At 42.1% G+C, this 12,386-nt stretch overlaps 1 protein-coding gene across 1 annotated transcript in view; it reads left to right on the top strand.

Annotated features, from left to right (window-relative positions):
* Positions 1–1,879: 1,879 nt before the first annotated feature.
* The window catches only part of N (uncharacterized), a 251,553-nt gene continuing 241,046 nt past the window's right edge, over positions 1,880–12,386 (top strand). The window contains exon 1 of the mRNA XM_071708363.1: positions 1,880–2,333. Within this exon, the coding sequence (XP_071564464.1) occupies positions 2,240–2,333 (94 nt within the window). The 5' untranslated portion in view covers positions 1,880–2,239. The remainder of the gene's footprint in view (positions 2,334–12,386) is intronic.

The raw sequence follows: 12,386 nt of genomic DNA, 5'->3' as shown, positions 1-12,386 counted from the left end.
TGGAGTGTACGGTCTTAAGACCGGGTTCACCGAATTATAATTCCGCATTTGTATTCGTTAAGGCGCCCGGCGGTTAAGGCTGTAGCCGCGATGAATTTTGCGTTACACGCAATCAAGCGCGGCCGAGCGTTAATTAATGATCAGGCGCGCTATATATGCTCCTCTCGGTGCGTCGACCGCGACTTGTTGCATATCGGCGTCCATCGTAACCGATTGCTTCTTGCAGGACAGTATTTGATACGTATAAGAGACATAAATTGATAATAATTCTAGTATCGACAATGATTTCAACAATACTAGTATCGATAATAATCGTTGCTTAATGCGATCTGAGAGACGCTTGGTTGAAAGACTTGAACCGCAATGTGGTACAGTTTCATAGTGGTACGCTCGTTTTATCACTGCAGTAGCAGTCAACGCGTGAGAGAATTATTCAATAATAGAAATACAAATATTTTGATAGCTTTAATTTTTTGGCTATTTTGTAGAATATTTTCAGAGAGTGGTTATTTTATTATTATTTGCTTATATTTCTCATTATTTCTTATATTTTTAATTATTATTTGCTTGTGTTAATTTACAACGTGTAATTTCAATAAATTGCAATTATAATTTTGAACGTATAATTACAATAAACTACATAGATTTTCTTAGCAACAAATTTCTTGATAATTATTACAGAAAAAAATATTATTAAAAATAGAAAATTAAGAAAAATATAGGAATTGTTGTGCTCTCTTGTAATTATATTCTTATTTTTTCAATATTCTTGTATGAGAAACGTAACTAATCATAAAAACTTACAACAGTTTTTATGCCCACGGACTAATTAAGGCTGACTATTCGTACGCAATTAAAGTAACGTCATAGAAAAAAGAAATATCAGGTGTTAATTAAAGACATCTTTCACATAAGATATAATGGGATCCGTCGTTAAGGAACCGTGAATAAAGCGCCACATTAATTATTCCGGTTTAGCGATCAGCCATTTTTCGATGGAGACATACAATATAAATTGCTTACAGTAGGTCAACTTTTAACTCCAATAATTACGTCATGCATTTATAGTAATTATAAATTGATTTCGATGATGCTATATCAGTATCATTAATGTATTGTTTTTATTAATTAAAGCAAAGTTAATTAATTAAAACAATGTTAATTTATGTAAAGTAATATCTATTAATGTTACATTAGTATATAAATATGTACCTGATAGAAATATCTTATTAAAAGTACTATGAAATCGATGAAAAATGAAATAAAAGTTACTGAAAAATTATATATTTCAAAATAAATTACAATTTTTTTTAATGAAATGTAATATAATACTGTAAAATATAAGGAAAGTTAAATTATACTATTAAAAAATAATAAATTTTTTGAAATTTTAGATATAAAATTTACTTAATTTAACTAAAAACTGAATTTCTTCTGAAATATTGGTGGAATAATAATGAAATAAGATAAATCAAGAGAGAATTTAAAATTACATTTCAGTAAAATTTCATTACATTTTCAGTAAAATATTTTCGTCAGATACATACAAGTTTTTTTCTTTCGCTTTTTGAGATGCAGATTTCCCATCCGCATAGAATACATAAAAGTTTTCGCGCGAGCCGTTTGGCGAGTTCGAATCATCCCTCTTGAACATTTTCGAACAACTTGACGTCGCGCGAGGGGACGAGTAGCGACGAGCAGTGGCGTGCCGCGGTCGGCGTGCCGTTGTAGCGGCGCGCCGATTGGCCGCCGCGGTCGGCCATCCTGCGGCGGCGCAGCGATACTCGGCGCGCGGCGGCAGGTGCGCGCGCACCGCGGAACTACTTTCAGCGCGTTAAGCGAACAATAGGGATCCCAGAAGTGTTTCGGACGCGGTCGTGTTCGTTTACGTCGTGCCGTATGCTTTTTTTCCCCGTAGCCGCGCGAGCACGCCGTGCACACTGGGACCCGGTTGGTGACGTATCCGCTGGTGACGCGCGTCGCGGACGATGCGCCCGGTCGAGTGACGGCGCGCGGTAATACACCAATATCGGACACAAGTGTGCGTCGCGCCGGTGAGTGTCCGTCCGGTCCGTCCGTCCGTCCGTCCGTCCGTCCGTCCGTCCTCTCGTTCGCGGCCGTTGGTCTCCGTTCGTTTCCTCCCGAGTGTGTGCGCGCCCGTGCTCCCTTCCGATGAGTGTGTGTCTACCCGACGTGTGTGGATAACAACAAAAAATAGTATATAATAATTCACGGCACCATGTCGCTGCCACGGCCGAGATTGGATTACGCGCTCACGGTCGGACCGTTGTTGCTCGCGTTGCTGGCGTTCACCTGCGTGCCCGCGGTATCCGGTGAGTACGAAAACTTTTGTGTTACGTTATTCGTGCGCCCCGCGGCCGGAGCTGGCCGGAGCAGCCACATGTCGCGGATGCCGCTGCTAGGCAACAGGATCGCGAAGCGACGCCGAGCGCCGCGGCGCCGGCGCGCTGGACGCCTCGTCGACGTCGGTCGTCGGTGTCGCCTCGACTCTCGCACGAAACGTCGCGTCGGCGACTGTTGTTTATACGCCGCGTCTCTGTCCCGACGACGCGACGCGGTCGCTCTCGTCGAGGGATCGCCTAGCCGTTTCGTTTCCCTTGACGTCCGACATTACCGTGCTCGTCTTAGTTCGCTTACTATCTGTCTTGAAAATATCGACCGCCGCCGCTGCCGATCGCGTGCGATCGGGCTCATTTCGCGAACCCCGCGAGTGTTCCACGAAGATCCTCGACGCGAACGCGCGATCGCCATTCCTCGAGACTCGCCGCTCGCCGCCGAACGTTTCGATGCAATTTCTTTTTTTAAATCTTTGTTTACTTGTCGGATCGAGAGCGCGTTTCGGAACGCGCGAAAGAACACGCCTCGCCGATCTTTCTCTCGTGTCGGACAGGCCGATAGGTCGACGCTGTCAAACTGACAGCGAAGGCGAGCGTGCAGCCCGTGCAGGCCGTTTCGGAGTCGGAGCGACGGACACTCCAAACGGACGCACGTGATGGTGTGTTTAACAATGCAGCGGTGCTCATTCGCCCCGGCGGCGGCGTCAAGATACGGGGGGCCCCGCGTGCCTCGAGCCCGAGTTGGCAGTCCCTGAGGGACAGGTGCCCAGCCCCAGCTTTCCAGGAAGCGAGCCATCCCTTCTTCTGCGTGCGTTAACACGCTCCAACTCGACATTTCGCCGCGCGCTGCTCCCTCTCGATATTTTGCGCACGGAACGGGGGCCGCGCGGCCCCCTTCCGCGGGAACCGTATCCTGTTTTGACCCTCTTGCGATTGAAGCGTATTCGATGAGCACGTTTGTGACCTGGGGTTGTCGAAAAATTGTACAAAAAGCCCGAGAAAATTATTTATTGTATAATTCGATCGTTTTTTATTATCATAATTGTTGTACAATAAATTGTGCAATAAATAGTTTGTGACAGTTCTTATAAATTGCTTAATATTTATATTTGTATTTATCTATGAACATATATATCTATGGACAGAAAATAGTCATAGTCGCGAAATTATCATTCGTGTGGAGATGTTATTAATATTCTCAATAATCAATTTTTCGATTAAAACAGTGATTCAAAATGAGGTGCCGTTGCTAGTGATGATTGCATTAAAATAATCTTGTTTCTTTCCATTAATCGAGACTTGGTTTCCCAGAAGCTATTAGATAATTTGGAAGTACATGTTCATTACAAATTCGGTTAATTATGGGTTAACGAAACACATGATTCATACCGATAACGGCGTGTATTTACTGGCATTGCAATTTCTAGGCGCTATAATAACACGTCCGTTCTAGAAATTAGGTAAAAACAACATGCGAGCTCTCGCTAATTGTAAGTGCCACTGTGCGTATTTCGCGAAAAAAGAAAACCGGTTAAATAGATAACGGCAAAATCGTCAACGCGTTGTTAAAATGGCCGAGATAAGTCGTGAGAATTTCGCGTTTCTTACATCCGAAATCAAACGCTCTACCGTGCGCGGTAATTCGCAGAATATTGCAATGATTTGGCAGAAACGGAAATGACACTTGTGAGAACGTGACCTTTTGTTGTCCAAATAAAGGAATTTGAAAGGTTTAATAACGTTAAACCAATATGAGATTGATCGATACGAAACGTCAGGATTGATTACAAAAAATCGTATATAAAAACGAATTATAGATTTGGAGCGATTATCTTTAAATACTTTATGAATGTAGGGATGATTTAACGAATGTTTGTGACTTTTAATCATCTATGATCGCGTTTAAAGAAAGTAACATACAAATAAATAAACAAAATAATTTCCCGAATGTAATTAATGTATATCTTCAAAAAGTTGAATGAATCGTATTTGGAACTTACAGGGGATAATTTTCTCTGCCTGAACGGAGAATTAATAGAGGATAATTGTTTATCTTCGGTAAATTTCTAGCTTGACTTTTCGCCACGACATAAATTAACGTGACGTAATACTTACATCGATGCAATGAGTATTGCCGCGTACATCGTTGTAAAATGGTGAGTAAGGAAAGTCGATAAAATCCAACAGGAAAGACAGGGAAGAATAATTAAGGTCCATTGGCGTTATCGTTGTTCTGCATTGTTTTGTAATCAAACCATAATGCAGTATTTCGAATTTTGTCGATAGATTTTTCCAATAGAATCATTTGTTTGTTTTATTTTTCCGTCGTATATAACTTATGTCTTTTAATTCCTTTTCTTTTAATTTATTATATACTATTTTAATCCCCCCCCCCTATTCCTTATACATTCATAAAACAAGAGTATATTTTGCTTATAATTTGAGAACTGTACGTAATATGACGTTGTTTTTGACTTCGTTCCATAAAAGATATTGTATATATATATGTATAATTAATTAACGATAAAGTATAAAAGATGAAAATTTATAGTTATTAATATTAAGGGATTTAAAAAGGATTAATGTCAAGGAACTTAAAATCATGTCTATATATATTCTTTTATTTTAATGACTTTTTAAATGGGATCACAATTTTTAATGTTTATGACGTAATGTGGTTAAAAATTTATAATATTTGATGAGAATTAAAATAAAACTTGGGCTTTATTTATTTTAGCTACAAACACTTCATATATCTATTTTAAATTAAGGACTTGAAACGTGAATGTGTGATATCACTTCAACAATTTCCATGGATAATCTTTTCTCGTATAATGTGTAGTCGTTAACTTTTTTTAATTTTATAGTATATTTAATTGTTTTTGTATTTCAAATCTGCGCTTTACAGGCGTGGCTTGGTCCTTAGAAGTTAGATAACAAAGTCTACGACGGGTATCGCGCGAACGCGAGAATATTCCGCAATTCGACCGTCTTGATGGTCGTTCCAAGGAATCGGACGAAGATCTCGTCCTCGCGTTCGCTATATATCTCGCGATACTCTGGATGCGGCACGGCTGTGGCGACGGCGACGGCGGCGCACTCCAGACGTTCGCCGCTCTTATGTTCTCAGGCTTTCTCTTCTCTCTCTCCTTAGAAACTGATCCGCCCGGGCTTAACGTGCTTTCACACGAGACACGCCGCATTCGCCGCCACGCGAGACCAGACGTGGCGCAGGGGTTACATTTCGCGAATATTAAAACACCGTCGTGCTCGCGGAATGCCGCCGACTCGGGAAGTATTGGATCCGCGGAATCCGCGCATTGAAACGCCGGGATATGGATCGCGCCGTTTGCGAAAGTCGCGATATGACTTTTAAACATTCTATCCTGGAGTATCGTTTACTTACGCGAATGATAATGCGTTGAAAGTGGCGTAAATAAATCTTGGAGAGTTTCCTGCAATAAATATCTGTCCGCCTAAAATGTTGCTCAAGTATATCATTCTGCAAATAAACGCATTACTATCATGTTGCGAATATACATTCTATTATATATGTGTCACAATAAATTTTAAAGTCATTCCCCTTTCAAGAATTACGTTGCAGGCGCCAGTCTATAATTAAAAAAGAATTTTCCGGTTTCGTAATAGAGATTTGATTTGCATTTCAGCTTCGCGTGCGTTAATTGAAAACTCGATGAATTAAAGTCGACGTGTTTAGCATAACTCGTGGCGCGTTGATTTAGTCGATTTCACATCTCAGACCGATAAGCGTGAGTTCAATTAAAAACTCTAATATGCTCGACGTATTTCCCTTTTTGCGCGTGATGACGAGCTATCTATAGACCGGTGATACAACATGCGAGAAGTAACTGCAGGAAATCGGCTCGATACCACTCCCGGGACATTCGAAACCTTCGTGCGACTTAGAAACCGTCGTCGTGCGATCGACCTGCAACCGGTTTCTCGTTCCCTTTCATCGGTTCAGGCTGGCACACGAGCTAATCCGGGTTCTGCACACGTGTGCAACCGGCCGTGCACACACACGCGCGCGCACGCGAAATGCGTGCACGGCGATGTGTGTATGCATAGCTGCTCCTGCTTTCGTTTCCATTGACTCGCGCGCGCGCGCGGTATTTTGCTAATCTTTCATCCAAGTACAGAGCGTGTGGCTGCGTCAGCTGTTGTCCGTTGCTGCATCAGTTTGGTATCATTATTAGTATTATGTGTGCCTCACAATTGAAACGTGTTACGTAATTTGAAATCAAGTGACACTATCACGAGCTAAGAAAAGTTATTGAGTAACAAAAGCAATCTTTTAATATCGATCAAAAATTTTTGATATTAAAAATTAAAAAATTATATAATATTGATAGTGTCAAATCTTGAAGTTAGAGGATTCGATTTGTTGCGCATGTGAACTAGGAATAAGTCGATTATTATTTACATTTAGGAAAAATATCTTTCTTTCCCGCTTTCTTTATAAAATTGTAGATGAACCAAAAACTACGCATATCCTATAAATATATCCGTCAATTTACTGTTTAAAGAAATATAAGGGACTTAGAAAGATATATTAGATAGAAAAGATATATTATGTATATAGTAAAAAGTTAAGGTAGATAGTTCAATGTTTTTCCTTCCTCTGTCGAGATTAAAGATCCTTGGACGCAAACCTTACGTGTCTTCTAATCCAGCGGTCTTCGCATTTTTCCTTCCTATCTGGTCATTCTTTTCCGTCGAAGGAGATATAGGATAGGAAATGGTCGGGTATCTCGCGGCATCTGCTAACTAAAAGGGTAAGATCTCCGCGTCGCCGTCCTATCGAGAACCAACCCGGGTATTTGCATTCGTCCCCGCGCTTCTTGCTGGCGTAGATGCCTCTAGCGTAAAACCGCATAATTAAGGACCCTCGCTACCGCACATGTCCGTCCGTCCCGTCCGTCCATCCGTTCTTCCGTCCGTTTCCCGCTGCCAGTTACGTTGTCCCGGAAAGATTCGAGAGGGGAGTCCCGGGGTATCGCGGAAGGATCGAGGATTGTGCCGTCAGTCAACGCGCGGGACGGCGACGAGTCCTTATAGAGGATCGCGCCAGGATCTATCCCTCGCGTGAGCGCTATGCAGATTCCGAGAGGAGCTCGATTCGCACACTTCCGCGAGATTTTGCAGACAAGCAGCAGAAACCGCGATCTTAGAGCGCCGATTAGACATCCGCGCCGGTATCGAAGCCGGTATCGAAATTCGCTATCTCGATTGATCGACGCAAATTCCACGCGTTGCTTATTATTATTTCGTTGATAGATAGATTCTGATATTTCTTGTACTTTATTCCTGGTATTGTTATAATTCGATTATTAAGAACTATCGTTGGATGATTAATGTTATAGATGCTTCAAAACATTGATACTAATATTTTAACATAGATATTAATACTTTTTTCTCAATTATGTACCTAATTAATTCCCAAATTATATTTTATTTAATTTTTAAGTCGTCTATAGTAATGAAATTTTAAGTTAGCAATATAAAAACCTAAATCATTTTTGCATTTTTAATGCTATTTCGCTTTTCAAGAGAAATGCGAACGATCATTTTTTTGTTCTCAACGATGATGCGAAAGTCATTACGTTCATTCCTGTCTTATTTCTGAATTCTTTGCGTCGTTGTTTCGATGTGTGCTCCCACGCCAACTGACGTTTTTGCACACGCGACACGAGAGATTCTTCATCGCGAAACGTCCGGTGTGGTCCGACGAAGGAGCGGAGCGCGAGAACTGAGACAGCGATCCGAAAAGAAGCGAGATCGGGACGATGTGAGTTGGTCCACGCGCGGTGAGAGGACCACCCGGCGTTGTTTTCCCGGCGTGGCCTGTAACGCACGTGGAAGCGGTTTAACGTAATCCGGATTCGTATCGGTTTAAAGCGATTATTCCCTCGGGCGCGAGAGCACGGACAAGAATCGTTGTTCATACGCTCATACCGATGACGGCGGTTTTTCCCAAGAGCGCAGTCGAGGATAAGCGCGTTCTGCGCGCGTACCAGGTCAATGCGATCGTATCTATTAATCATGCCCCAGCTCCTACTACCATCGGTATCGTCTCGCTCCGCATCGGCGTAAGAACACGCGCACATAGTCGCTCACTCGTGTGATAAATGGCAATGCGCGCGCTATGGTGAGGCGAATGCGTTGCACACGGTTGATCGTTGACTGACTAATAATTCTTCTCCAATCATGCACGAAACGGTCATGGGAAATTCGCCGTGTTTCAAACTTACGTTTTCGCCCGATTTGCAAAATTCGATTTTCACTCACCCTGCCGGTTTAACTTGTTGATCAATTATCAAAGTGAGAAGAAGATGTAGCATGATTGAATCTTTGAATGATATGACGGACTTTAATATCGTGTAATCCATAAAAATACTGTAGATATTTATTTCTCCAAAGAGAATTTAATTCTCCAAAAGAATTTAATGGAATTATAACTTATAACTTATATTCTACAAATTATAATTAATTATATGATATTTTACACAAATAATGATCGCTTACGTTGATAAAAATATCGAAAATATTGCAGTTTAATAATCAATTTTCATGAAATTCTTTATGATATAATATGATTAAAAAAACTCGCCTTTAGAAACACCGGATAAATTTATGGAATCGTACGCGTTAACTTGCTTGATTAACGATACAATTAAGCACGTTCGTAACACCTCGGTGCATCGTTCAGATGGACTCTTGTTATCGTTCAATGTGTTTTTTTTTTAATTGCCCATTAAAGTCGAGAATCTGATTTAAAGACGGCCGAGTGCGCGCGTATGTTAGCCTCTCCAATTATTATCACCGCGTTATGGCCGACCGACATTTTGATCGTAAGAGAAATCGGTAGCAAAAGCAACCGGCCGTCTCGCCGTCAATTAAGCACAAAGCGGCGAACGTCTATTTTTACGCGTCGCAACGCGAACGATTGCTGAATTTACGCTATTAATTTTCTCTGTAATGACTGCACGCCCGATAACGAGCGCATAGCTGCAACAAGCCTTTTACAATCAGCGTCGTGGAACGATGCCTTGATTAATTTTTCACGCGGTCGGTGAAGCCTGTATGTGTCTGAAAGCCAGGCCCCCTTAGCAGACACGGCTTGTTGGCTCATATTACATGCTTAGGCGACGGAACAATCGAAACCCGCACTTACGGAGCTAACATTCCATTAAATGCACCGACTATACCGTTAATTGATCGTTTTGATATATTTAATCATTTACTTGAGTGTCTTGCTCATTGGAATTGGGAAATTAGTTGATTATTGAAAAGTCATGAATTGCTTGATGTTGAAAGTTTATTTTTTTTATTAAGAATTTTATCTGCGAAGGTAGGTTTATCGTTCCATACTATACTATAAACAATATTTGCAATTTAGAAATATACAGCACCAAAAAAATTGTGATTTATATTATAATAAAAGAGCCTTAGGCCTTATATCCTTTTAACATTGAGCGTTTCAAATGAAACCTTCATCTTAATCTTTTCATCCTAATTATTCCTTGCATTTTAGCTTGACTGATGCTTCTAATTCTATAACTTTATGATTTTAAAAAATTATTAATTATAATCTGTTAGTGAAGTTTATTCGTCAGTTAGAATCTATTCAAAACTCTTTGATGCCTATATCTTTCTTCATTTTTGATTCATATCTGAATCTTAATGTAGCAAATGATTCCGCTCCGCTTCCGGCAGTCGCGACTAGGCGCGGACGGAAGGATCAGCCGGAAATTACGTTAGGTCCTCTTTCCGAGTATAGCGTCACGGCAAAGTTTCTCCCCAACTTGGCGCATATAACGAGGAAGACTGGAAGAATCCGCGCGTTAACGTGGTCTTTCGCAACTTGTAAGTGAGAAACGCCGTTCCTACCGAGTCCCATCGCTAAGTCTCCGCACGCTGTGCGCTGTGAACAGTGCGAACGTATACGTACGAATGCGTTTGCTTGTTTCCTAACCGTGCGAGTATCCGTGTAAGCTACCGACGACGGTGTGTGCCGATTTATCAACCACCTTCGCTCCCACAAACTGGTCGCCCGCGATCTCGCCGTATGATAACGCATGCTTCGCGCTTGCGTTGTCCCGCGCTTTCACGTTGATTGGCCGGCTTAACTTTAATTGGGCGCCTCCATCTCATGGAGAACGAGAGGAAGTGGTAGTTCCTGCCGCCGGGAGTCAGTTCGGTTTTCTTAAATCGTCGCATATATACGCCATCGAGCCGGGGCACGATGTTAGCTGCCCAATGAATTTACGATCAAAATACCGAAGACACGCTCGTTCGCGCGTTTGCAAATTGCGAGCGACATTTTCGATACAAAGCCCCCCCGCTTAATTAGCAGTCCCGCCGATAAGGTGATTATGCAATCGTGGACGTCTCAATCCGCGGTACCTCGTACTAATTGGAATAATTTTTATCTGGGATAATTAAGGCGCTGTTGTTAATGTATGTAAAATATGTCCGCGGCTCTTTGATAAAAATTTCTTCATTGCTACATATTTGTAGAGCTGCACGATTTATCACAAATGTTTTTCGATTTAAATTTTTTCGAAACTCAAAATTTTAACATACTGAAAAGAAAATACACAATATAGTGGATTGTTTAGTCGCTGCGGAACGCAATTGCAACTCACAATCAACTGAACGCAATCGAACGTGGACGGCAAAGTAAATAGCGTACGTATGCACATACGAATGCAACGGCTGCTCCGTATGCACCGTACATTGTGTCGCAGAAGAAAGTGGTCGGCCGGTAATTTCATGGCGAATACATTTCCTATCTGGATAATAAAGTCGCATCCCTTGTGCGGACGCGAATGAAGTCACGACTTGATTTCCCGGAAAACGTGATCCTCCCCCCTTGTCCCCCGTCCACCCCTTTCTCCCTTCCCTCATCTTTCGCCGCCACTCTCAGCAGCGTACTCTCTACGAAAACGTGACTTTCTCGAATCCCACCCGCGCTCTCGCACATACAGTGCCATTGTGTAATGGTCCTTGAACCAACATCGACCAGCAGCTGGTCGACGGTCTCCCACGCCCTGCCACCAAACGGCACGAGTCCTCGTAGAATTCCCAGGATTTGTGGAGTCTTTCGTATGTTTTTCCATTCCTTTTTATTTCACAAAAGCAGCGCAATTACCGACGACATTGCGGTTGATCATGTGTTTTTCGCGGTATGATTTTAAAGAAAATTACGAGCCTGCGGTAAAGAAGTTCCTCGAATCTTTTTTCATCGCTTTCTTTTCATTGCCATGTGAACGAATGACTGAGAAATTAAGACTGAATGCCTGTGCAGGTAAACCGGTAATTCTTGCAATGCGTGAATTCCGTAATACCCGTGCATTTTAATAATTGTCTTTATTAATAATATTCGGCAGAATGTTCCTAAGTTATTGTTAATATTTGGGTAATTTTATGATGCATACATATCGTTCGTTTTACAAAAAGAGAAAGAAGGTTAAAAAATTGAATAAATAAGATATTAATTAAATAACATTCTATTCAAGTGAATATAGATTGTTGCTGATCTTACCGTTTACATACATTTCTTAGCTCTCGATTGTCACATTGCAGAAATTTCGGTTCGAGTGGTCATCCAAGCGGGTCCTCCTCCGCGCCGTTTTGTTCCCCCCCCCCCCCAATGATCGCGCGCGACACTCGTCAATCATCACCGTTGGTCGTGCATTTCCGTCAGGCTTGGCCGAGCGAGCAAGTGAGCGGCTACAATGGAATTGCACGGGGTCCCCTCAGGGGACCTTCAGTTTTCATTCTCTCCGTTCCCCGTCCTCTGTGCTTTCTTTGCTATAACGACGAAATGATCGCACGCATGCCGTGTAGCCACGCCGAGGAATCCACCTATCGACGACGATCGTACGTGTAATCGTGCCGATGCGAGAGCACGTCACGCCGTTTGATCGCGCGGCCTGTGCTCGTCGGCGCGTCGGGCCGTGTAAACTTTACGTTACATGCGCTTTCTGCACGAACATCACGCCC

Source organism: Temnothorax nylanderi, unplaced genomic scaffold, assembly GCF_030848795.1.
Source record: "Temnothorax nylanderi isolate EJ_2023f unplaced genomic scaffold, tnyl_v1.0 TNYL_tig0067_pilon, whole genome shotgun sequence".
In the NCBI taxonomy this organism is placed as follows: Eukaryota; Metazoa; Arthropoda; class Insecta; order Hymenoptera; family Formicidae; genus Temnothorax; species Temnothorax nylanderi.
This window is presented reverse-complemented; position numbering and strand designations above follow the sequence as displayed.